General features: G+C 34.7%; 2 protein-coding genes across 2 annotated transcripts; one reads left to right on the top strand and one right to left on the bottom strand.

Moving 5' to 3' along the window:
• On the top strand, nt 10744-17412 carry LOC18586574 (SEC12-like protein 1). Its single transcript, XM_007010049.2, has 10 exons — nt 10744-11174; nt 11566-11666; nt 13932-14064; nt 14142-14233; nt 14596-14695; nt 14783-14855; nt 14939-15059; nt 15612-15731; nt 16866-16936; nt 17027-17412. The coding sequence occupies exons 1-10, from the start codon at nt 10995-10997 to the stop codon at nt 17215-17217; spliced, it is 1182 nt and encodes a 393-aa protein (XP_007010111.2). The 5' UTR covers nt 10744-10994; the 3' UTR covers nt 17218-17412.
• LOC18586573 (UDP-glucose 4-epimerase GEPI48) lies at nt 17479-19682 on the bottom strand. The gene is made up of 2 exons (XM_018129354.1): nt 18261-19682; nt 17479-17828 (listed from the first exon to the last, which is right to left on the bottom strand). The coding sequence occupies exons 1-2, from the start codon at nt 19295-19297 to the stop codon at nt 17765-17767; spliced, it is 1101 nt and encodes a 366-aa protein (XP_017984843.1). The 5' UTR covers nt 19298-19682; the 3' UTR covers nt 17479-17764.

Here is a 26625-nt window from a genome sequence, read left to right as displayed (position 1 = left end):
AAAATAAATAAATAATAATAATAATAATATAAATAGAAAAAATTAAATAAAAACTTTACTTCTTTATAATTTCACAATATAAGGACAAAAAATAAAAGAGAAAAAGATGAGTGGAGAAACTTAAAAATTTAAAAAAAAATTAAAAATTTGAGTAAAATTGAATGTGTTTGTAAGGTCATTTTATTATTTTTTTAATTATATTAATTTTTTAATAACAACTTATTTTAAAAAATAATTAAAAAAATATAATATACAAAAATTTTCAAAAAGATGGTCCCCCCCATTGCAAAGGGACGCTCCGCCCCTGGTTGTGACGTGGGGAGGATATGACTTGAGAATGTGTTTGCCAAGTGAATGAAGAAATCCTTCACTGGCTTGAGGAGTCTGTGGTGGGGGTTTTGAAGGGTCCGGAGGATCCAGACATCACTCTGTCTCGTTTAAGGTTGAATGGAATTGAGGGCATTGAGATAAGGCGTATATCAGGCGATAAGTACCTCATATCCTTCAACAATGGCGTGGTGTTAAGGGAATACCGAGATAAGGGTTGGAAGGTTTTATGCAACTGATTCACTGACTTTTGTGGCTGGTCAGAAGCTAAAAATTGCTTGCGAAATCCTGAGAAAGTTAAAGCATATTCACTTGGATTTGGTTAAGCACAATACCTCAATGATGATTATACAGAGCAGAAGTGTGCAGATCATAAGGAATCATAATGGTCATTGCTATGGTTAAATAGTATTGAAGTCAAAACCATGGATGTTCGGTGAAAGAGTACCAACATCATCACTAAAGCTACACCAACATTGATATAAAAAACTTGTTTAGTTGATTAGGGCGACTATAATATGACACCAGGGAATCGATGGAAAAGATGAATGTTGAGTGTGTTTCTCTGCCATTTAAACAGTCGTGTACTTTGTTGAATAATTTAACAGGTATTTCAAGAAAATACTCTAACCCAAAAGACTTCGACAGCATCAAATGCTCTAACCCATAGCAGCCAAGCTATGAAATCCAACACTCTTTTTGTTTAACTGGAAAGGAATATAAAAGCTAACCATAACTATGTACTTAATTTTTCTAAGGATAGAAAGCTAATTAAAGGCTTAGTTTTCTATTTCCAGCAAGATGCTTGCTGTCATAATTCATACAATTTCAGTTAACTTCTTTCAAGCAGAGAGCAAAAAGCAAAAAATCTGTCGTTACAAGCAATGTAACAATGGCATGTTATAAGCATACTAAGGAAGCCACACACTCAATAAATGTTGAAATGTAATTGGAACAGACATGGCTCTAAAATGATGGTGCTATACAAAGAAGATTATGAAAAAGTAATAAGAAAATTTTTTGAAATGATTCATATCTTTTCTGTAAACAACTGCTGAATAGTGGCACTAAGGTTGCCTTCCCAACATCCTAGAAATTCACCATCAGTTGATTGTATTCCTTGCAGCATTGGTGTGCTTAACTCTCCCTTAGAGAATATTTCCATCTTTGGACATTGTCTCATGATTACCTTTTTCAAGGAAGGGAATTCAAACGTATAATTACCTGAGCAGAACCTTGATAGGCTTGGAAGATCACCAAGTTCTAAAGACTCAAGTTTGGAGAAAATAATCCCATCCATCACTTCATCACTTGTAGAAGCTATAATTTCTTCTAACATTTGGCAATCAGTAATACTCATTCGTCTGAGTAATACCATGCTTTTAGCCGTTGGGAGTGTTACTAAATTCATAAATCCATGACATTTTGATACTTCCAGAGTTGTCAAATTTTTGAAAAACACCGAAGATGGTACTAAATTCTTTAGTTTGCCACATCCCAACACTTCTAAAATTCTCAAATTGTTGAAAACTTCTTCTCCAAGTGGAATATCTTCTTTCCAGAGATGTGTGAACTCAGGAAGTTCTGACAGCCTTAATTCACTCAACCAAGCAAGTGCCCCTGCATGTCCTTCCACACCTCCAAGTCCTTCAAATTGAAATATTTCATTAAAGAAAGCTTCTCTCACAACAAGCTTTTCAAGATTTGGTAATGACTGAATGATACATTTCGGGATAGTAACCAATTTGTTAGCAAAGCTCATGAGCCCAAAAGGTTTTAGTTTGCCAAAATATTTTGTACAAAGTTGGCTCTCTCCATGTGTTTTTCGGAAGTTCAGATGCTCCCCATCAAAAATCTCTAACATTTTGCATTCAATCACCACCAATTCTTTTAAGCATGGAAATTCTGTAGTATGCATTTTGGAGTAGAAGCTCTTCAATTTGGAAAGCTTTATAAGTACCAGGGACCTTATATTAGGAAATACAAACTTAATCGATTTGCCCTCAATCAGTTTAGTGACCATTACTGCATGTGATTCATTGGAATTGAGTCTTTGAGGTCCAATTATTTCTTCTAATGAATCACAGTTCGCTATCTCTTGTGTATCTAGTTTCTCCAGTCTTCCCATCATGTTTAATGGAAAAATATACGAAAGTCTTTCACAATCTTTCACCAGGAGGAATTCCAGTTCACAAAATGAATTCATAGTGACCCTATCATCCTATATTTTCCCCAATTCCCCCATACCTTCGATTACCAAAGCATGTAAACTAGGGAATGCCACCTGGAGAATTTATTTTCTTTGTTAATGAGAAAAAATAAATTATTGGGAAAGTAACGATTTCAATATTAGAACAAATATATACAACTAATAGAGGAAAGAAAAGCGACAAAAATATAAATACAAGTAATGGAAGTAAATCAACATTGTATTTCATAAGAAGGGAGTAGGGAGGAAACTTACCTTCTATTCCTTTTTTTTTTCTTTGCAAATTTTCCTTCTCTTTAAGTCTAACTCTTCACCCAAAGTGAGAGTAAAACATTTATTCAACTTAAATTAATAATTTTATTTATAGTTTTATCCTAGTCTCTCTCTTTTTCTTTTCTTGCTCTAGTTTTCCTCCATTTTGAATAGGAAGCAAAATAAGGCATTTATATATGCATAGAGACTACATGCCCATCTTTGAAAATTTTTCAAATCTGTTTTGTGAAATTAAGTTTTCGTTTTTTTGGGGTGGGAGCATATGAATATCTAATTTATCCATTTTTTGAATTATTTTTTTGGCAAATCCTCATTCTTTCTTTTCTGCAGAAGAAAGCATTTTCTTTTTCTTATGTCATAGAGATATTTACATGTACTAAACTTTTTGCTTTTTCTAATATATTGACAACAGTTTGTTTTGAATTTTTCTTTGGATATTCATTATTTTCATATATAAATATGTCTAAATTCTAATATTAGACAAAAATATTTTCACCACTTTGTCAAGTTAATTGTTTATACCCATAACTCTTGCGTAGCTCTTTGTACATTATCAAGCATATTTGAGTGGACTAAAAGCCTAAAATTATCAAGTATATTCTCAAAATAAAATCCTTTTAAAATGTATTAAAACAAAAAGTAAAGATTATCTTCGTAAATAAAATATACTGACCATGTTATCAAAGAAGACAGTATTGGCGATTCCCTTGGAAAGCCTTGTTGTATTTCCTTCATTAGTATCATCAATCATTTCTATTCTTTGCTCTCTTGAAAATACAGATGCAAATGCAAACATTTGGGGACAACCAATGACATTAACTTTTTCCAAGGATGGACATTCCAGTATTTTACTTCCTTGATAGAAACTTGCCAAGTCCGCACAAGATTCAAGAGTTACAGACCATAGCAGAGGGAACACAGTCTTATTTTCCACTTGTTCATCTAGTCCTTCCTCTATGATGATATGTTCCATCACAACGCAATTTGTTACTCTAAGCCTACGGAGTTGTGGTAGGCCCAAAGTCATGGAAAGTGTAAAAAGCCACCTTAACGTGCTACAATCATAAGCTTCTAAAAATTCAAGATTTTTGAATGCTAAAATTCTTTGAGGATTCCTTCTCCATGTCTCCATCCACTTAGAAGTATCAGAGAGTTCCAAATCCTTTATAGTCCAGTAACCAACCTATGAAATCCAATAAATTTCATAATACAAGAATAATTGAAATTATAAAAAACTAAAAGAATACTCTTTTTATTTTAACAAAGAAAATTGATATAATCAATTGGTTCAAATTAAATTATAACCAATTTCAAACTTCTACAGACATGTGATTAATCTACATTTAAAATAGTACCAGAAAAAAAAAGAAAAATGACAACAGAAGAAAGACTAGCTGCATTAGTATAATTACATAACATTCTTCAAACAGTCATTCGAAGAAAATCTTTTAAATTGATGCTTATTGTTTTAGACATTTTGTAATCATAAGAAATATCATATTGAAAGGGGAAAGCAAGAATTCTTGAATTAGCTATGCATTGACGCTCCAAAACTACATTTTTATAGTAAATTTCATTATTAAACTCAAAATAGTTAAAAGCTATATGTTAAATTAATTAATTAATTCTACAACAGCTCTAGTTTAAATGTTAGTATGGTTTGAAAGCCACCTCATTCCCAGCAACATTTTAATAAGTATGGGATGACGAGAAAAAACAAACGCATGTAGCAGCTGAAAAATCAGAATAAAAAACCAAAGCAACATAGGAAAATTTTTTAAATTGATGCTTACTGTTTCTTCGAACATCCGTTTTATAGTAGTTTTAAAGTCGCCTTCCCACCACCTTTTTTCTTCATTGTCTACCCATATCACCTTTTGCAGTTGTACTGTGCTTAGATCTCCTTGGCAGAAAATCTTCATCTTTGGGCATTCTGTCACAACCATTTTGTCTAGGACGGGGAATTCGAAGACTTGATCCCCTAAGCAGAAGCTAACCAAAGTTGGTAGACAGCTTAATTTCAAATACTTCAGTTGAGCAAAAACAATGCGTCCTTTCGTTTCATCACACTCTGCTCTAAGTTGTCCATGCTATATCTGTTTCGTAATGTCATTCTGCTCCAATTTTAGTTCTTCTAGATTGGGGAATGCAATCTGGAAATTCACAGATGGATTAGACTAAAGTTAAAGATTTTAAACTAATCAATGATGTAAAATCATCCTCACCACCCAATTAGATAGGGAGTCAAAGTTAAATTAGGTGAATCATCGAGAAGAACTCAAATGTTCATTTATTATACAAGCTAAGCTCTTCAAGCAAACAGTGAGGCACTGTGTATATAATAGTGGGAAGGCAGCACGTGGATGGAGGAGACACAATTCAAATGTTGGATTGCTTGAGTTTTGTGAATATCTTTATAGAGAAAATTTCTTCATCTTTTTGATAAATTACCTCCTACCAACATTTCATGTACATATAGTTGCCTCATATAATTTATCTTTTTCTAAGCATTCTCTAAAATCTAATCTAACAGTGGCATATGATGCATCTATCTGAGTTAAGCAGGATGTGAACACCATAATTGAGTGGATCATAGTTATTTTTTAAAATGAATCCGTTTGGATTTGACTGAGTTTTGACTCAACAAATCATATAAATTTGACATTGAAATCAAGAGCAATCTAAATGTTTAAAAGTTTAACATAATTTTATCAAATAACATACACGAATTCCAAATGAAAGTAATCTAATTATGTTTTTTTTTACTAAAATTTTACTTTCGAATCATTAATTAATAGAATATATGAAAAGATTGAAATTAATATGACAATAGCTTATGACTTTTCTTTTACTTACCATTCTAGTTCATTTCAATGGTTAGTAAAATATGAAAAGTTTTTCAATGAAATTTATCAACATTTTTTAAGCATCAGGAATGGAGAAGGTAAGACTGTGATTATACGCACAAGCTGGTTGAGCTGGAAACTAATGCTGGTAGCTGAAGGTATGGGAGAATGTTGGGTTTTACCTCTATGACCCGACTCCCATAACCGTGTCAAAATAGCAAAAGTATTACTGCTGGGGGAGGGGAACACAAGCTGAAGATAGTCGCATCGGGACTAAGCCAGTGCAGGAACAGAATTGCTAGGTGAAAGGTACCTCACTTGGTACAGGGAATGGGTTTAAGGTGAGCATATGTGTTCCTTATTTGTTGATTTGTGATAGCTCAAAGCCCAAAAATTTCTTGAATGACAATGAAAATTACAAAATGACAAGAAACAAAATTCAAATACTAGATTGTTTGAGTTTTATATAGGAAATTAAATTTTTTTCTAATGTACTATACATTGCTTTATTTTGTTGCTTCTTCATAACATCATTCGTTATGTGAAATTGAATTTTCTTATCTAAATTTAATTTTTTAAATGAAATAAAAAAAAATCTTCGAAAAGCTAATCTAAAATTGTCAAATGCATCTGTCTCAGTTTACAGTAAGAATGAGAACACCATAATTGAGTGGAAATATGGTTATTTTAATAAACATTTTATGCAAAAGCTATAATATTTTTGTTGCACACTAACATAAGAATTGCTTGTGAAAATTATAAGAAAAATAAAGCTAATCTATTTAGAGTTTATTAAGTTTTGACTCAATGAAATAAATAAATCTGGCATTGGAAAAAAAAAAGAAGAGGAGAAGAGCAAACTAAATGTGTAAATGTTTTACATAGTTTTATGCGTCCATACCTCAGGTTCAAATATTTCTCTTAATGACTCACAACAGCTTGTTGCGAATTTCTCTAGATTTTGGAGTCTTCTGCTCATACCAAGTGGGAAAATGGTCAGAAGTCTATTGCATTGAGACACCTGAAGATTATTTAGATGGCAAAATGAATCATCGACGAGCTGATCATGCCATATCTTTTTGCAATTTTCCACACTGATTTCCAATATCTCTAAGCAAGTAAATGCCACCTACGAAATTTATTTGATTTGTGTCAATAATTGCATATATAGATGAGAACATATCGAATTTTAAATCTTCATATGCCAAGCAATTAATTAATAGGGAACAATGCAATAAGAAAAGGAGATTATAATCACCTTTCCATTGAAGATATGGGAGACATCGATCTCTGAGTTGTTCTCTTCTGCTTCTTGGCAAATATGAATTTTGTTTGCCGCGGTAGAATCGGAGATGAATGTCTCAAATGCAAGACAGTGCTTTATTCTAAGCTCTTTCAACAAGGGGAATTCAAAGTAACTTCCTTGGCAAAATCTCATGACTTTGGGAAGGCCTTCGAGCTGCAAACGTTCTAATTTAGGGAAAATCTGACCCCTTATATCTTCTTCTATATCCTCATTGAATATTATCTCTCTTAAGCACTTGCATCTATTTATTTCAAAGCTTTTGAGATGCACTAGACTTCTGGCCACAGAAAATGATAATATGTGTTTTAAGTTGTCACATTTCTTAATCTTCAAACTTGTCAAATTCTGAAGGTAATCTGAAATGATTGATAACTGATTGGGCCATATCCTTTCAACATTGGGTGAGTACAATTCCAGCCTTTCCAAGCAAGGGAACTTCATCTACAGAAATGTAATTCTTATACATTAAAAATTATTTAAAAACATAAAAAAAATTCAAGTTTCAATATAATAATTACGTAACATTTATGCTAGATAAAAGAAAAGAATGATGCTTGTCAATGCAACTGCAGCGACAGTGCAGTTAAAGAGAAATTACTTCCCATTCTAATGACAAATTGATTTGGAATAAATTTAAAAAAGACAGTTGAAAAAAAAATCAATTTATTGAGTCATAATCTTAAAAAAATAAAATATTGCAAAGAGGTAATAAAATAATGATATAATTATTAAAACATGTAATTAAAATGAAAAATTATATTAGGGGCTGTGCATTGAAGAAAGAATTAACGAGTCAAAAGATGCAGGAGGAATGATAGGAATTTATGTACATGTTCTAAAATTTGAATGAACAAAAGATAAATAAATACCTCTTCACCGAAAAGTGCCAAGCCATGTTGAGGTGTGGAAGTAAAGCCACTTGAGCTGTTTTCAGAGCAAAAGCTAATGAGCTGTGGTAAATCCGCAATTATCAACCACCGTAATTTTTGAAATTCAATTTTATCAATTGTATCATTATCTTTCACGATATATTGTATCTCCCAACCACGTCGGATATTAATGTGCTTCAAATGTGAGAGACCTTCCCTATTGCCCACCTCGCTGAAAACAATCTTGGCACCTTGTAGACCCACCAGATCAAATGCTGTTGATTTCATCAATAAACATTGCAACCTATCAACCAGTTGATTGATGTTTGTATTTAAGACGAGTTTTAGTGCTCTCGGGAATTCAATCTCGCCATGCCAGTACATGTCATTTCCAATGTATCTGATCAATTTTTCAGCCAACAGACTGAAAAGGTCATATGGCACAATCTTGACATCCAGAATACGAGCTTTTCAATATCTTAGATCTAATAATCTTAAGTTAGTCACTTGCCCCATTGCCTCACGTAGCATTTCAATATCTGAACCAGAAAGGTCAAGAATTTCTAGATTCTTGAGCTTTCCAAGATTGACCATATCTCCCAGCACACATTGATTTAGGCACAGTGTTCGCAGGCTTGTCGGGAGACTAATTAAGGAAAATTTCATTTTAATCAAATCTTTAGATCTAATACTTATCCCTTGAGAAAAGTCACCAATGCTTTTATCATTATCAATATTCCTTCTTTCTTTAGGATAACTTAGCTCTGTCTCACCTTCAATTTGCTCAATTTGTTGCTCTTTTTCAAGGATAGATTCTTTTATTTAGAGGCATCTTTGTCAAGATTTAGTTCTTCAGCTTCTTCTTAAAGAATACCTAAGTCATCATTTAAAGGTTCCTTTCTAAGAGGAGAGTTAGAATCATCAAATATAACATGAATAGATTTCTCTACTACAAGTGTTCTCTTATTAAAATCCTATATGCTTTAGATGTGAAAAGAATAGCTTAAAAATATTCATTTATCACTTTTTGCATCAAATTTGTCAAGATTGTCTTTTTCATTATTTAAAACAAAGCATTTACGCCCAAATGGATGGAAGTAGCTAATTTTAAGCTTTTTACCTTTGAAGAGTTCATAAAGTTGCTTAATAAAGGTATGGGTATGTGTGTCATATGTAATACGGAGTTAGAGACTGTAGGGCATTTGTTTTTTACTTGTTGTATAACTTAGAAATTATGGGGATTATGGATCAGATTATGAGGGTATTAATGGTCTATTTTGGGGGATGCTAGAAGTTTTTTTCTTGCTTGGAAAGGGGTTGTGATTAAAAAGGGGGTAGAGAGTTATGGGATATTTCATTTTTTGCTATTCTTTGATCTATGTGGTTGGTTAGGAATGAAATTGTGTTTTAAAGGTAAGCTACGGGTTATGGAGCAAGTTTTTGTTTCAGTGAAGGTTTGTGTCACTTCTTGGGATCGTGCCAGATGGACGAAGGTAGCTAGTTCCATGTTAGGCATTCTGCTTTCACTGAATTTAGTGAAAGTTCTTGGCAAGTACACTAAAGTTGCTATTGTGGTAGATTAAATTGAGCCCTCTGAAGGGTGGTTGAAATTTAATGTAAATGGGGCTACTAGAAGGAATCCAAGGGAGGCGGGTATCGATGGGGTGTTGCAAAATGATTTGGTTGAAATAAAGGTTATGTTTTCAAAAACTATAAGAGTGCATGATCTAAACTTTGTAAAACTTAGCGCAGTACTTGAAGCATTCAAAATCTTTGTATCAAATAAATGGCAATCTTTTCACTCTTTGATAATTGAGAATGACTTTGCTGATGCAGTAAAATGGGTTAGTAACCCAGCAAGTGCACCTTGGAAATATAAAAAGTGGATTCTTAAAAGGAAGACAAAAAATTGGAGGATTATTCACACATTGAGGAGTGCTAATGGGGTTGGTAGTCAGCTAGCAAAAGATAGAGTATTAAGGGAGCACAATTTTATTAATATTGTTTCATAAGTGTCGCTTCTTGAACCCGATGATGGATTGGAGTGTTGTTGGCTGCGTCGGATCTCCTATGGGACCTCAACTTCAAAAGAATAGCTCTTCCCAGCATAAACAAGGCACTTGACTTCCACATAACTAACCTTACACATGATTCTCCCCGCCCACTACCTAACAAGATTTTGCGCCAAAGCAATATTGAACAAACATCTTTTGAAGAAGTTCAATTTAAGACCTGAAATCACTTAAAAACACCTTAAAATTTTTTTAACATTTAATAAACAGTTTAGTCGAATGATATGGTGTTACAAAATTGGTTCCAAAAGAAGCCACAATGAACTTGCCAAACGTCCTTAAATAATTTTCTTTTGATGATTGCAAAAAGTAATTAGGGAAAAAAGAAATCAAAGGTTCATAACATGACAGTTTAAGAATTAGGCCAACTAGATAAAAAAACTTCATCTCGACACATAAAAATAATAATTAATACATACATACATACATATATTATTATTATTATATATTTATAATATATATAAAAATATAAAATATGATGTTAAATACTTTTTTAATTAATGAAAACTAATACATTTGTGCATTATATTTCTAAATTATGATTAAAAATATTTTTATTTAAATATTATTTCAAAATTTATATTTATAAATAATTATTATTTAAAATAATTAAAAAAAAATTCACATCTTTTGTAGGTGAAAACAAGATAATTTATAGTTTCAATTTTTGTATACAAACAATACCAGGTTTAAGTCTAAAACAGAAAAAATAAAAAATAATCGTACAACTAATTTTTGTTAGTAAGTGCCAAGTTGCAACAAACAAAAAGAGAAGAAAAATACAAAAAGAAGAGAGCATTGTTCAGCGTTTGCGCGGAATCATAAAGGAATATCCACAATCACATTCAAGACACCATTGTTTCTCACTCGATGCTTCCGAAAATCCTTTGTGGGATCCACTATCCAAGAGATAACAGCTTTATCTGCCTACTTGTCCCTTATTTTTTTTCTTTTTTATAACTACTATATTTTTGGCCTATAAAAATCAGCTTTAATCACTCCAAGCTTCGAAAACCCAGAAACAGAAGAGAAAATAGACAAACTCTCTTCTCCTGTCGTTGACTTGTTTCCCAGCTTTCATTTTCTTCATCGATGGAAGGAGGAGCAGGTGGGTCCGTCACGTGCGGCTCATGGATCCGGCGACCCGAAAACGTCATCTTTGTCGTGTTGGGCCGCTCCATGACCCCACCCGGCTCTGCTCCCTCTTCTTCTTCTGTCATCGAGATTTTCTCTTTTGATCCCAAGACCACTTCTCTCTCTTCATCTCCATTGGTAAGCTCGTCTTACGTTTTAACAGAAATGTTGGGCTTTCTCCCCAATTAAAAAAATTGGGTTTTTGGTATTGGGAAGTGCAAAAAAGAAACGGGTTTTTTTTTTTGAATGGTGGTTGGGATTTTCCCTCCATTTTTAAGGGGAAAAATTGTTGTTTTAATTCATCTTTTTGTTAGTTAACGAAATATATTTCATGGTGTTTTTTTTTCCGTTGTTGATTATAGAAGAAAAATTACTTGATGGAGCTTGATTGTTGGAATTATTTTTTCAAAGAAAAAAATATATTTTTTTTAACGACAATAACGGTCACCTTAATGTTTTTTTTTTTTGTTTTTAAAGTTCTTTCATTTATTTAGAATCAATATTTATATGTTTAAATTTGTTATATTAGGCTAGACATGAGCTTGAAGAAAGTGATGGTAATCCAATAACCATTGCAGTGCACCCAAGTGGAGATGATTTTGTCTGCTCTACCACTAATGGAGGCTGCAAGTGAGTTCTTTTTTTTTGTTAATGATTTCTTATCTGTATGTTGCCGCAGCTTGGAAATGTATGAGTAGTCAATTTTGTTTAAATATTGATTTGTATTGTTATGAAATGCTTCCTGATGGGCATGAGGCTGTAGGTTAAGTTATAAGAAACTTGTTTAAGCTGTTTATGGGATTGAAACCAAGTCTGAGGGTAGGGCCTGCTTTGGAATAACACTGAGAATTTTTCTGATTAAATCTGTGACTAGTTGTTTTCTTTGTATGTTGCATCCTTGTTTCTTTTCAGGGAACAGCTGCTCTGCATTTTCTCCTTTCTTTTTGATAGTTTAAGTAAGGCGGCAGAGAAATGTGAGGGAGTTGAAGATTTTTTCAATCTTGGGATAGTAATTGTATGGCTTCGAAATGTTTTCTTTTGGAGCAGTTGGATGGAAAAGTGGGATATTTTCTTCTCTGTTAATTTTTGGTTGGCGAGATTAGGATACCAGTTTTCAGTAGTTCTGTTTTCTCAGTTAAACACTTAATCTTCTTCTGGGGGCCTTTTGCATTTCGACAATTTACTAAAATCGGTTTCTCTTGGTTAAATAAGTATTTACCTTTGGTCATTTCTAAGAATGATGTCAGCATGTTCGACTCTCTTGTGTTGTTTTAACTCTGGTTGGCAAGCTCAGTTTGCCTATTTGAATTTGAGGAATGATTTCTTAATCAACATTCAACAATGTTCAGTTCTTTTTGTTCGAGATTTTTCCATTTAAGTTCTTCAACTTTGTCCTTGTTTGAGCTGTTTGCTGGCTGACTTGAACTTGCTCATCATTGGTTTGGAATACCTGGAATCTAGAAGAACACTGAGTTCTTGATGCTGCTTTGCCAGATTGTCCTAGATGTCAATTTATGAGCACTGCTAAATTCTTTATATATTGTTTTTATAAACCATTTAACTTTAGGTCGCTACATCTAGTTCACAAGGAAATTTGAAAGTTCTCAAAATATATCTTTAGTTTACCACACCCTCCCGCCCTCCGAAAGAAAAACTACTTGGCTTAGTTTTTGGCGATAGACTGCAGTCATAAAAATGTAATCTTGGTTTTGGACCTTTTTGTGTATGAGCAAAGTGATTACATCCCACATTCAGAGAGGCTTTTCTAAGCTTCACTCCTGCATGGAATTTGCTTGCATGATTGTGTTTCTGTGGATTAGACCTGCCTTGTAAACTTGCACTGAAGAATGCCTACTGAGTTACAGAGGCTTGCCTATGTACGACTTCTATGAAACTCTATTTTTTTTTTTTATGGAAAATCATAAGATATCAAGAATATCTTACTACAGCTTTTGTTCAACTTTTTTTTTCTTTTCCTGGATAGGACATGCTTTTGTTTGTAATTTTCAATAGATTTTGTAAAATAAGAAAGTTGTGGACTCTAAAGAGGGCTGAACTGATCAATTGGAGTCTGCCAGATGTTAGATTCCTTGAGCCCCAGCTATTGGTTCTGCATGTAAGTTTCTGGATCAAGCTGCTGCAATATTTTCAATCAGTTTACCTTTAATAAGAGGCACACCTAGGTACCTAACTGGTAAACAACCAATTTTAAACCCAGTAGCTTGTTGAATAGTTGCCAGATCCTGATATTGAATCATTGCTGCAAACAATCATTCTTGACAGTATTCATTTGAAGCCCTTTCATAGAGTAAAAAAGTTCTATGATACGTTGGACGATAATGACAAAATGAATATCTACCTTAATAAAAATCATAACATCATCTGCAAAACAAAGGTGAAGTGGTGCTACTTTGGTACAGTAGGGCTGAAAAGTAAAGATCTGTCTCTTCGCAGCATCATTAAGGAGCCTATCAAGCACTTCGATGACCAGGACAAAGAGATAGGAAGAAAGGGGATCACCCTATCTCAACCCTTTTGCACCAAAGAAATATCCTCTACCTCTATGATCCCTTGGAAAAGTAACGGTCTCATGGTTATTTGTTTATGTAAACTGTGTTGTTATTACCATCTAATGCTCCTTTATCTATTTGTTTGTTCATGTACTCTCTTTCTGTCACTCTCGTATAGTCATTTATTTGTGGGGCTTATTATCTATTTATTTATTTATTTATTTAAGTACACATGATATTATGCATTGTGGCCTGAGAAAAAAGGGAAGTTTTGACATTTTCACATTGATGGTTAATATAGCTAAGAATTACTTTGCGTTAGCCATTAGCCTTTGAGTCTTCAGAAGAATGGTCTTCTAGAATGAGATATTCTTTTGATGTGCAGATTGTTCGAATTGTATGGTCAGGAAAAAAATTTAAAGCTGTTTGCCAAAGAATTACCTCCATTCGGAGATGCTGGTCCACAGAAATGCCTAGCTTTCAGTGTTGATGGTTCTAGATTTGCCACTGGTGGGGTGGTAAGCAGTCACCTGGACCTCGATCAAGACTTTTGGTTTATTTTCATGTTGGTAATGTCTGTCTTGATCAACAACAGGATGGGCATCTTAGAATCTTGGAATGGCCAAGTCTTCGCATCATTGTAGATGAAGTAAGAGCGCATAAATCCTTTCGGGATATGGATTTTAGGTAGGAATTGAGCCTATTTGTATGTAATCAAAAACATAATCTTTTTTTTTTCCCATTAACTTTCTGTACAAAGTTAAATTATTTAAGAAGGTATTTTTTAAAAAAATAAAGTGTGTTAATCTGGTTTCCTTTCAAGAAATATTTTGGACAATAAGCTAGGCTGTTATAAGTCTTCTTTGTTTGACATAAAATTTCTAATGACCTTTAAAAATGTGCTGAAAATTTTTACATCTATGGCATTTGATAAAAAGGTGGTTCGTAAAATATATTTTTCTAAAGTTGGGTATACTGCATTTGATTTATTTTTAAGGTTTTTCCAACCTAACTTTTGAATTTGGCCTGGTTTGTTTGTCATATTTTAGCCTAGATTCGGAGTTCTTAGCTTCAACATCTACTGATGGTTCAGCAAGAATATGGAAGACAGAAGATGGTGTGCCTTTGACAACTTTAGCTCGCAACTCGGTACCATTTCTTCAACCAAATATTTTTTGTTGCGTACTGCAAAATTTAGTCGGTCTTTAACAAATTTTTGGTATGTCTGTTCTGTAGGATGAAAAGATCGAATTATGTCGGTTCTCCAAGGATGGGACAAAACCATTTTTGTTTTGTACTGTTCAAAAGGGTATGCATGGTTTTGTTTGAAGTAAACAATTTACCTTCTGTTATTAGTTGACTTTTATGAACTGTACTGCTGTAATGTGACAGGTGATAAAGCACTTACTGCAGTTTATGACATCAGTACGTGGAATAAAATTGGACATAAGAGGTTACTCAGAAAGCCTGCTTCTGTTTTATCTGTTAGCCTGGATGGCAAATATCTTGCTCTGTAAGCATTCAGCATTGCCTTCTGGATTTCTTCTTTCTAATGTCAAGGTTCATATTGGAAATTAGTAAAATGAAGCATCATTGCTTTTGGTCGGTTTGGTTTAATTTGGTTTAACTGTTTGAAATTGTTAAATGTCCTATAGTCTTAGTTTTCAAATTTATTCTCAAGTGATGTTTTTTGGTCACTGTAGAATTTCATGCTTGCTTTGGAACAGCTTTATATTTCAGAGCTCTATTTCCATGGTTATATTGTAGCAAAAAGTGGGAATTGTGCATGTGTGTCAATACTCAATATACATGTCATCTATGTATGTGTTTAACTTGTCTGGGTTCTCATGGAGAGAATGTCTGGGTTCTCATGGAGAGAATGGAGTAAAGACTGATAGAACGGAAAGAACTGTGGGAGACAAAAGGGAAGGATGGGGCAGTCAGGATTTATACATACCAAGCACTGGTTTATGGTGCTTGGAAAGATTTGTAGAATTGATTACATTTATAATATGTTTCAATGAGTATGTTCATTGATAATTATGTTTGATTGTTTTCATTGTAGCGGAAGCAAAGATGGAGACATCTGTGTGGTTGATGTAAAGAAAATGGAGATCAGCCATTGGAGCAAGAGGCTACACCTGGGTGCATCCATTTCATTGTTAGAGTTCTGTCCTGGTCAAAGGTAAAATTCTGTTTACAAGTACTATTTTGGCTAATCATTGACAAGGCAAATATTCTGGCATTTAGTTTTTTCCAATAGTGTTTCTAGATTGCGGAGTCATGCGATCAACCTTAAATGAGTGTGGATCCCTTGACCTTTTCTAGATTGAGTGGATCTCATTAAACAAAGATGACGTGGTTGTTATTACCATAGAGATGACTAAAAATTGCTCCAAATGGGATTTTTATACTTGCTTTGTAGTATTTGTTTAAGCAACTGCATGGTAGTTTAGATCCAGAAAGTTATATTTTATTTAAAAGCATATCTGCTTATGTTGTTTTTACTTTGTCTGATCCCATGTTTGCTTGGGCTTTCTAAAAGCAGTTACTTTTAAATCCTGCTTTGTGTGTCATTCTGCTGACCACACGAGATGGGTAAACACGGTTGTGCTTTGCCAGTCCTTAGGTGATGTCTCTTCTAGATTTATTGTTTTGCTCTTTCGGTCTTCATTAAACACCATTATCTTTATTGGCACTCCATGATCTCCTCTCTGGATCACAATTTTAACATTATCTAAATGTGCTTGTGGCAATCTTTCAACCTATGTTATTATAGATCCAATTAACATTCCATTTGTTGGAAGCACTATATTTAATTAAATACGGTGGTTTGATCCTTTCTCTGTTTCTTGTTTTATTTATTTTTCATTTGAGTGTTAGTTTGTTTTGAAGCCATTAATCAAATTAATTAGAGTTGATGTGAGTTGGTGTTCATTTTCATACTAGCTTATTGTTGTTATCATATATTGTAGTGTAGATCACTAAAGGGTGTATGAACCCTAAACATGTCACAGTCCATGCCTTGAAGATATTGCACACACCATTGCACCAACGGATCATCAAGAATTTTAAAGATGGTTTGGTGCCATTTGTTTATTCTGTGTGTTTGAATTTTAGCCTCTTTTTAGCTTTTCACCCTCTTAACTTCGTCTTGGCATATAATAAACCAACTAGCCATGCAATATATTTACAAACTTTGTCTCCAAAATTTACTTATTGTAAAAGATGTGAAGAGTTACATCCCTGAGATGGTACCCTGGAATATATGATATCGGTGTTCAGCTGCTTGGTTTCTCTTATGATTTCTTTGTTGCAGGGTTGTGCTTACAACTTCTAGTCAATGGGGAGCTATGGTAACAAAATTAAATGTTCCTGCAGACTGGAAAGGTATTCCTCTCTCACTCTCTCTTTCTCTCTCTCTCCAGATGCATGTGACCAATGCCAAGGATAGAAGAATGATGATCTTTTCATGTGCAGAGTGGCAGATTTATTTGCTGCTTGTAGGACTATTTTTGGCATCAGCAGTTGCATTTTACATATTCTTCAAGAATTCTGATTCATTTTGGAACTTCCCTCTTACAAGACAACAACAAAGACCAAAGATGGATTCATTTTTAGGGGATGCACAGTCGGAGGATCAAAATGCATTTGGACCTTTAGATATGTGAGCATGTACTTGATCCAATCAATTTGGAAATAGCGTCAAAGTACAAATAATTGGTATTGCAGTTTTGGTACGCACTAGTCATTGAATCTACATATTGTACTGTATATGCAGCTCTCATACTTCAAATAACTGGAAAATGTTAACATGATAAAGACTGCTCTTCTAAGAGGGTGCAAAGGAACTTGCTTGTTTTCTACTATTATTTGTTTTTATCGATTAAATGTTTCACTATAAACAATTTGTTTAGGGATTAACCTTTGAATTAGACAGAAAAGGGGCTATGCTATTAAGACATTGAAGACAGTTACAATTGTTAAGGCGAAAATATTTTAGCTTTAACATCATATGTTTACAAATAATGGTGTTTGAGCACATATATTGGGTTGTTGGTAAATAGTAAATACTACTGCTTAGCACTTAGCAGTAGTCCTCTGGTGCTCATGTTGTCAACTTTAACTAAGCTTTACGCCCAAGGGTGAGGATATGACATAACAGATTTTCTAGTGAATGCTAGCTTTGAGCGACTAGTATTTGGATTGTGACATATCTTACGGTCCATGTTGGTTTGCCAGAACGATAACAAGCAGAAGAAGAAAGAAGATTACCAACCATCTGCCAAAAGAGACAGAGGGGAAAAAATATGAGAGTGAAAGAAAGGGAAAAAAAAAACTTAAACCCAAACATGTATTATTAAGTAACAAAAGGGTAGACAAGTGGTGTTTTGTGAAAGTTGGAATACAGAATGAGATAGGAAAAGGAGGCAGAAAATTGCGATTTGAGTTGGGTTACAAAATGGGGTAAGAAATGCAGGTAGAAGATTTGGATTCGACTTGTGACACCAGGTTTTATGTAAGTAATGAGTAGCAATTATCAACAATTAGGATATGATCATACCAAATCTATGGGTCATTATAATTTTATTTCAGTAGTAACACGTTAATGACAGATTAAAGGATTTCCCACAAACGTTCGGAAACTTAATTCTGAAAAAGGCTTGAGGAGCAGGGTAAGCTCTTGAAGAAGCATGAAAAGTTATCAGCTTACTCCGGAGGAGATTGATAGCCGTAAGGGTTCTTGTTGACCCAGTTCCATTGGTCCCTGCACATGTCTTCAATGCCGTATTTAGCTTTCCAATTCAGCTCACGCTCTGCCTTCTCTGTTGAAGCATAAACTATTTCACCATCCCCGGGTCGCCTTCCAGCCATTACAAGAGGAATTTTCTTCCCAGATGCCTTTTCAAATGCAGCAACAATCTCCAAAACTGATGTTCCTTTTCCTGTACCTAAGTTGTAGACCTCACAGCCTATTTTGGGATCGCATAGTTTTCGTAGTGCAGCAATGTGACCTTCTGCTAAATCCACAACATGCATGTAATCACGTACCCCAGTTCCATCCTTGGTGGAATAATCATTCCCAAATACAGTCAAGGCAGGTCGCCTGCCAACAGCAACCTGCTGAATGTAAGGCATGAGATTGTTTGGAGTTCCACGGGGATCTTCTCCGATATAGCCACTAGGATGTGCACCGACAGGGTTAAAGTATCTTAGCAATATGATGTTCCATTCTAGGTCTGCATGTTGGATGTCTCGACAAATCTGTTCAATGAAAGGCTTGGTTCGTCCATAAGGATTGATTGCAGCCAAAGGAAAGTCTTCTGTACATGGAACCTCCTTTGGCCAACCATAAACAGTAGCTGATGATGAGAAGACAAGATTTTTGCATCCATTTGCAGCCATCACGTCCAATAAGGTGATTGCTCCAATTAGATTGTTGTTGTAATAGAGCAATGGTTTCTTCATGCTTTCACCTACTGCTTTCAATCCAGCAAAGTGTATGACAGCATCAAACTTTGTTTCTGTAAAAAGCTTTTGCAATGCTGCTTTGTCTCGAAGGTCCAGCTGGTGAAAGTAAAGGTTGTTACCGTATTCGCCAGCGAGTTCTTTGACTCTTCTGATGGCGATATCAGAGGAATTATTGAGATTGTCCACCACCACTGCATTATAACCCGCCAATAGCAGCTGCAGCACCGTGTGACTTCCAATAAAACCAGCACCACCAGTCACCAGAATGTTCTTTGCCATGATGGCACCAACTATAGCAGAGAAGTACAGAGAAACAAAAGCCTACCAGTGCGCTATTTCCTATATTTTGATGATCCCGCCGCCTTTCTGGTGAATCTGGAATATCTATATCATCCTGGTAGACACAAGCACGTTTCTTTAGGTTTCAAGCTAAATTTGTTGAAAGGCTCTCCTCCAGAGAGTATCTCGCAAAGTATTTGCTAACTGATGCACACTGATTTCTTACTAATTCCTACTCTATCCATTTATTGAGAAATTTCCAAGTAGCATCCTCGATCATGCCTTAGAAGGAGCAGCTTTTCAAGTTGATTGGTTTCCATTCTGATTGGGTGGCAAGGGGCTATAATTTCAGTCAAAAGAAAAGAGAATCACGTTAGTGTCTCTTTAGTTTTCAACTTTATCCAATGTCAGACTCAGAGGATTAGTATTAGGTTCATTGGTCTGATATCTGTCTTTCAAGTCTAAATACATGTAACATAGACAATATTTGGTTGTGCATGATTATTTGCACATGATTTTCTGTTGACTATTGCGCCAGATGTTGAACTAGGATGAAAAAGACGCTCATAATTTTGTACTTAGCGAATTAGAGACGACTGATTTTAGAATAAAATTGTTTGCTTGCTGAGAAAATTATTAGATAGAAATACAACTTGAAGTTCTAATTGGCAAATGTAGATGTCTAATTTTGACTAATTATTTTAAAGTACTGTATTACAGACAAATTACATCAAGGTGTTTTAAGTGCAGAAGCGTCTAGGGGTGTTACAAGTACAGAAGCATCCAAGAGTGTTCCAAGTGCATAAACTCTCAAGATTGTTCTAAGCACAGAAACGCCTAGGGTTGTTACAAGCGTGGAAGCGCCAAGGGTGTTCTAAGCATAGAAGCGCCAAGAGTGTTCCAAGCATGAAAGCGCCCAAGGGTGTTTGAAGTGCGGAAGCGCTCAAGGGTGTTCCAAGCAGAGAAGTGCCTAGGGGTGTTCCAAACGTGAAAGTGCCCTTAAGTGTTCCAAGCAAGGAAGTACTTAGAGGTGTTCCAAATGTACAAGCACCTACGGTGCTCCAAGTGTGGAAGCACCCAAAGGTGTTCTAGCACGAAAGTGCTTAATGGCGTTCCCAATGTGAGAGCACCCAGGAGTATTTTAAACGCGGAAACACTCAAGAACAAGCATGGAATAGTTGTTTGTACGGGGAAGTGAAAGTAACTCAGAATAAGTGATAGGGTTCATGAATTATCTTCACATTTGGGATGTTTTAGAGAGTTTGGCTTGGTGGCTCATTGTAATACCCTGTACTTTGATATGGTGACTAATAATGCTTATCAAATGCCAATTGAGGTTAATTATAATGTTTAAAAGTGATGAAAGATGAAAGAAATAGTTTAAGATAAAATATTCTACATCCGAGAAAATAATAAAATAATAATATTTTTATCGAGAAAGAATTTACAAGATAAAAAGTGATTCGGAAGTGAATTGAGGCATAATAAGGTATTTTGGGCACCAAGGAGACAAGAGGAGTGTGAGACCTCGACCTTTATAGACTCGTAACTAGTAGTAGACAAGATAACACGAACTAAGGCAATTTCGTCATTTCTCATTGTGAGCTCCTGGAATTAGCTGTCAAATGTTATTAAGGTCTAAATAGACCTAAGGAATAAATGAATAATAGTAAAATAAATGAAGAAGATAGAAATACTGATAATTTTCACGATAGGGGCAAAACGGTTATTTTACATCTCGAGTCGAAATGTTTACGTTTTTGTGAAGCCGAGTATTTTTAGACTATTATGGACTTTGCCTCAGTGTCAAAAGAGTAAAAAGCTAAACGAAAGGAAAGAGAGAAGGAAAAGTCAACTATTAGATGGCATTTTTGTAAATAAATGAAACTTTAGTCAACCATAGCATAAATATATCATTTCTCTAGCAACTTCCTCATTTTTCCAGCAGCTTTTTCTTCTTCTTCTTCCTCCCATCTCACGTTTCATTCATCCTCCATGAAAGCTTCTCTCAAAGCTTCCATCACCCTTTCAAACTAACTTTAAATTTCATGCTTTTACACACCTTGTTATAGGGTTTTTCATGCTCTTTCACTTTCTCACCTTAAAACCCTTAAAAAGTCTTCCTCCCATACTTTTCTCACTAGCTAGGTGTTTTAGAGAGAGAAAGAGAGAGAGAGATTTTATGATAACTTGAAAATTCTCGGAAAGGAATTTACTTACAAAGCTACTAAGGTGAGTAATGAAGTATAGTTGATTTTAAGTGTTAAGTATGGCTAGTGATTAGACTTGTGAGTGTTTTGTAGTTGAGGTTGTTTATTCATTTTAGAGTGATTAGGATAGTGAAAATAGATAACCACTTAATGGCAATTGGAAGCTAGTTAGGAGATAGCTTTTAGAATTTATAGTTATGTGAATTGAGTTAATTGTGATGTTATTGTGATGATAGGTTCCAACGAAGCCCCATCGCCCCATTTGGACCATTAGAGGAAGTTGGAGTTGAGTAAAGATTTAACAAATACCGGTGAGTGAACTTGCATTTCAAAATATTTTGGGAAGTGCCTACATGTTTAAATAAATCATTTGAAAGTTTCATTTGTTTTTGCTTTAAAAATATACTTGGGGAACAAGCCCTTGATGAAATGTTTCTATCTTGTGAAATGTGCAATATGAATAGTTCATGTGTTATCACGTTACATTAATATGTATATTATGCTTTGGATGCTCCTTTTGTATGATAATGATGACCCAGTTATATGCGGTGTGGGAGTGCACATGAGTTGATGACGACCCAGCTATGTGCTGTGTGGGAGTGCACATGAGCTGATGATAACCCAGTTATGTGCAGTGTGGGGGTGCACATGAGATGATGATGACCCAGTTATGTGCGGTGTGGGGGTGCACATAAGCTAATGATGACCCGGCTATCTGCGAGTAGGGAGTGCACATGAGCTGATGATGACCCAGCTATGTGCGAGTAGGGAGTGCACATGAGCTGAGTGTGGCAGGATGGTATGCATGATGATGTATGTATATATAAATGTTATAGAAAGTTTATGAAAATATTTGTGATTGTGTTGTATGTTGGCATTGTTAATTGCTCCCAAATTGTTTTCATTTCAGCAAGAGAATGGCTTTTTTGATGTAACAAGACCCCTTCAACTAAATTGCTCTGTTTCTCGCTGCAAAAAGATTCATTTTCGCTGCAGCGAGAAACTCTCAAGTAGGCATCCTTAATCCATGCTCTGAATTTTGCTGTAGCAAGAATGGATTCTTGCTGTAGTGAAATTGAATCTCGCTACAGCAAGAAACTCTCAAGTGGTTCCAAAATTCTAGTGCAGTGCCTTCATCTTTGATAAAGATTTTGACCAACTTTCGTTCAAAACTGGATGAAGTGTAAACATAAAAATTGTAGTCCAGCCTCTTATCTTTCTAATGACCCAAAAATCATGTCAATTGGACTTCTATAATGGGAGATAGGCTTGAAAAATCGAAGCATATGCAAACCAAGAATGCCTTTTCGCTGCAACGAAAAAACCCTCTATTTGTTTGTCTTGCTTGGTCATTGCTGAAATTTTCATTCTATTCAACTTCATGGTTTATCATGGATCTTGTAACATTAAGGGATTAAACATTCAAGGTTTGAAATGAGGGGTTTTAACAAAAAATTAGACTAAATTGCATGGTTTTATCGTAAGTGCATCATGTTTTCTAAAACATTCCTTATCATTGTTTGTTCCCTTCTTATGTTCACTCACTGAGTCTTATACTTACTCTTTTAAACTTCATGTTTTCAGATTCAGAGGTAGTTGGGATCTAGATTGAGTTATCCACGTATGCTCACCTTCTTGGTAGGTACTATGGCATCTCAGTAGCCGTACCTTCACCCACGATCACTCCGTTGATAGTCAAAAGTTTTATGCTTGTGTATACGTATAAGTAATGTAGACCACTAAGATTCATATTAAAAATCAAATATGTATATTTGATTACTGATGCCATTATAGGTTGGCAAACAGGTGACATTATTTTAACATAATACAAATGTGAATATTAGGTTGCTATAAAATGTTATTGAAATATTTATAGTTGAGAATTACAATATGTGGTTTTAGAAATGATAGTTGGGAATGATGATCGGGATTGCATAGAAAGGCTTGCTTGGGCTTAGCCTATTGGGCCCATGCGCCGGTCATGGCTCGGGATTTGGGTTGTGACACTCATATATATAGATAGTTAAAAAGACTTCCTCTTAACCTTTCTTAAAATATATGTGCTTTATCCTTTTTTTATTTCTTTCTTAAGAATACATATGGCGGTGTTACTATTCCATTACCCAAAACTTACGACCACTACTCAATTACATTGCCATTTTCTTAATATTCCATGAATCTTTCTTTACCTATTCTTCCATGACAAGCATGTTCTCCCATGATTGAATGTGTTCTCCTAACTACTTTTAAGAAGGTGCTCCTGATTAGTATAAATATGAGAGCCTTGGAGGTTGGAAAACAATTAGAAATCATCAAAAACTTAACAAAGATTATCTTAAAAGCTCTCTTAAGACTCCTCCAACATTCTTTCTATTCAGCCTTTCCCATTCGTCGTTATCCGTTATCTTCTTCCAATTTTTCTTATCCTTTACCACCTGCACCAAAGCACTTACTCTTTAAGGACTGCTCCAGTCTTCCTCTCTGCCGCCTCTAGCGTATTCCGATTCAATCTTTGCAACACGTCTTTTCTCTTTTTACCAAAAGAACCTTCTACATTTTGGCGACTGCACTGGAATGAGTGATTACACTAAGTGAAAAAGTTATCGAAAAAATTTTTGCTAAGAAGATATAGAGAGTTCTTCTGATAACCAAGAAATGACTGTTCCCACTTTAGTCTAGGAGCTCATGAAAATGCTCCAAGCTTCCCAAGAAAGGATGCAAGTGTTGGAGGAAAACAACTAAGGAATGATGGAGACCATCACCCAATTTGCATCCTCAACTGCTATAACTTTTCAACCTCAACCAATGCTAACACATAATGGAGAAAATGCAGCTAACATGGTCAACAACAACAAAAATGGAGGAAATGGAGAGAGCACGACTGACCCATTCCTCAATACCACTAATCCCTCTATTGTAGGCAATTCTATTACGGTAACTCCTTCCACTAGTGCTCAAAGCTTTGTCACAGAGAAGGAGTTAAAGAAGCTACTTGATCAGAAGAACAAAAGTCTCAACTTCTCAAAGTTTGACTTGAAACTACCTTATCCTGCCAAGGTAGCCACTAAGCCATACCCCAAAGATTACATTAGTCCAAAATTCAAACAATTCAATGGCAAGACTAGTGATGCTCGAGAACATGTTATGAAGTTTGTAAAAACCTTGGGATTCGCAAGCTTGGATGATAATTTCAAGCTAAAGGAGTTCTCTAAGTCCCTTATTGAGAAAACCTACACTTGGCATGTTAATCTCACTCCCGGCTCAGTTGACTCTTAGAACCAAATGTGTAGAATGTTTGGAGAAAAGTTTTTTTCTACCCAAAAGAAAGTAACCCTTATTGACTTGGGGAGAGAACATCAAAAGGCAAGAAAGGATCTTATAGAGTACATCCAACATTTCAAAGAAAGGATGCTGGACATACAAGATTTCCATGATGAGAAAGAGTTAGTCAAAGTTTGCATCCAAGGTATGTTTGATGAATATAGATTATATTTGGAAAACTTACTTTTTCCTACTTTTGCCACTTTAGTCGAAGCTGCACGACGGACCAACAATACAATTCTTAGACAGCAAGGAACAAGTCATTTTGAGAGGAAAAATACCCTAATAGTAAAAGCAATTCATGGAAGAAGTAGAGAAAGAAGAAACCATCGACCTCCTTTATGTCCTAAAAGAGACAATCTAAGAAAAAGATAAGAAGATGAGATTGATTTTGCACCACCACTCTCAATCTCACTAGACAAAGTGAAAGCGCTTATCCACAAATGGATAAAGGATAGACAAGTGAACTTACCTCATGTTTCACAACCACCAACAATAGAAGAAAAGTCCAATCCAAGGCATTGTAACTATCACTGTACAGTTGGTCAATCACTTAATGAATGTAGAGATCTACGCAAAATATTTTATAAGAGAGTGTAAGCAAGAGAAATAATGGTTGGAAACAATAAGATGCAGAATAAGTTGTTTCTCACTCATCCATGATATGTCTATGATTTCTACTAATGATTATTTCATGTATTCAAAATTTAATATTTGCAAAAAAAGTAAATTCATTTTCAGCCGCAAGCTTTATCGCTCTTATTTTGGCTACAATATTATTGTTTCACTTGGTCGTAAGGGTTCAAATCTTTCACCATATAATTCATATTTCAGTCGCAAGCTTTAATGCTCATAATCTGGCTATAATAATATTACACTATTGGTTGCAAGCTTTATCACTTACTTTTTGGCCATAGTTTGCTATTCACATGTTGGTCGCAAGCTTTATTGCTCACTTCTTGGCCATAGTTTGCTATTCACAAATTGGCTGCAAGATTTATTGCTCACTTTTTGGCCATAGTTTGCTATTCACAATTAGGCTACAGCTTTAAATGCTTATATAAAATATCATTCTCTTTCCTACTAGGTTGAGGATTATTCTCTCTAATATGAGATTGAGAATCCTTATTGGTCGCATACAACAATAGTTGTAAAACATTCATATGTTTACAAAGAATGAAATATGGAATAGAATAGCTCAATAAAACCATGAGAAAAGTAAAGTAAATGTTTACTTTGGAATTTACTTTGGAAAATAAGTCTACGAAATCAAAAAAAGAAGAATAAGAAAAAAAAACTAGTTAAGTATAAAGTTTAGAGGGCAAGAAGATTATCATTCTCAAATATGGAAAGGTTGCTTAATCTTCCTCACAACTCCATCTTTCGATCTCTCACTGAAGCCATCTATATGCTCTAAAATTTCCAAGTTTCATACCCAGACTAAAATGCCATGAAAGTCTTCCAAATAAGTGTTAAAAGCATTGAGTCAATGACTTATCACTAGAAAAGACAACACATGGAAATAAGAGGCATTGCAAGAACACATCCAAGAGAAGCATTGTGAGTTGTATTGGAACACCTCTCGGAGAAGAAGAAGTATTGTGAGTAGTATTCAAAACACCTCTAAAATTAAAAAAAGAAGTATTACTATGTGCATCTCTTTATTTTATGCATAAAACTCCTTATAAGAAATTTTATGCTAAGGGCAAAATGTAAATGCCCAATTTTGGCTAACTATTTTTAAGTACTGTGTTAAAGACAAATTACATCAAAGGTGTTCCAAGCACAGAAGTGCCT

Source organism: Theobroma cacao, chromosome 10, assembly GCF_000208745.1.
Source record: "Theobroma cacao cultivar B97-61/B2 chromosome 10, Criollo_cocoa_genome_V2, whole genome shotgun sequence".
Taxonomy (NCBI): domain Eukaryota; kingdom Viridiplantae; phylum Streptophyta; class Magnoliopsida; order Malvales; family Malvaceae; genus Theobroma; species Theobroma cacao.
The sequence above is the reverse complement of the archived record's forward strand: the minus strand, read 5'-3'. Positions and strand labels throughout refer to the sequence as shown.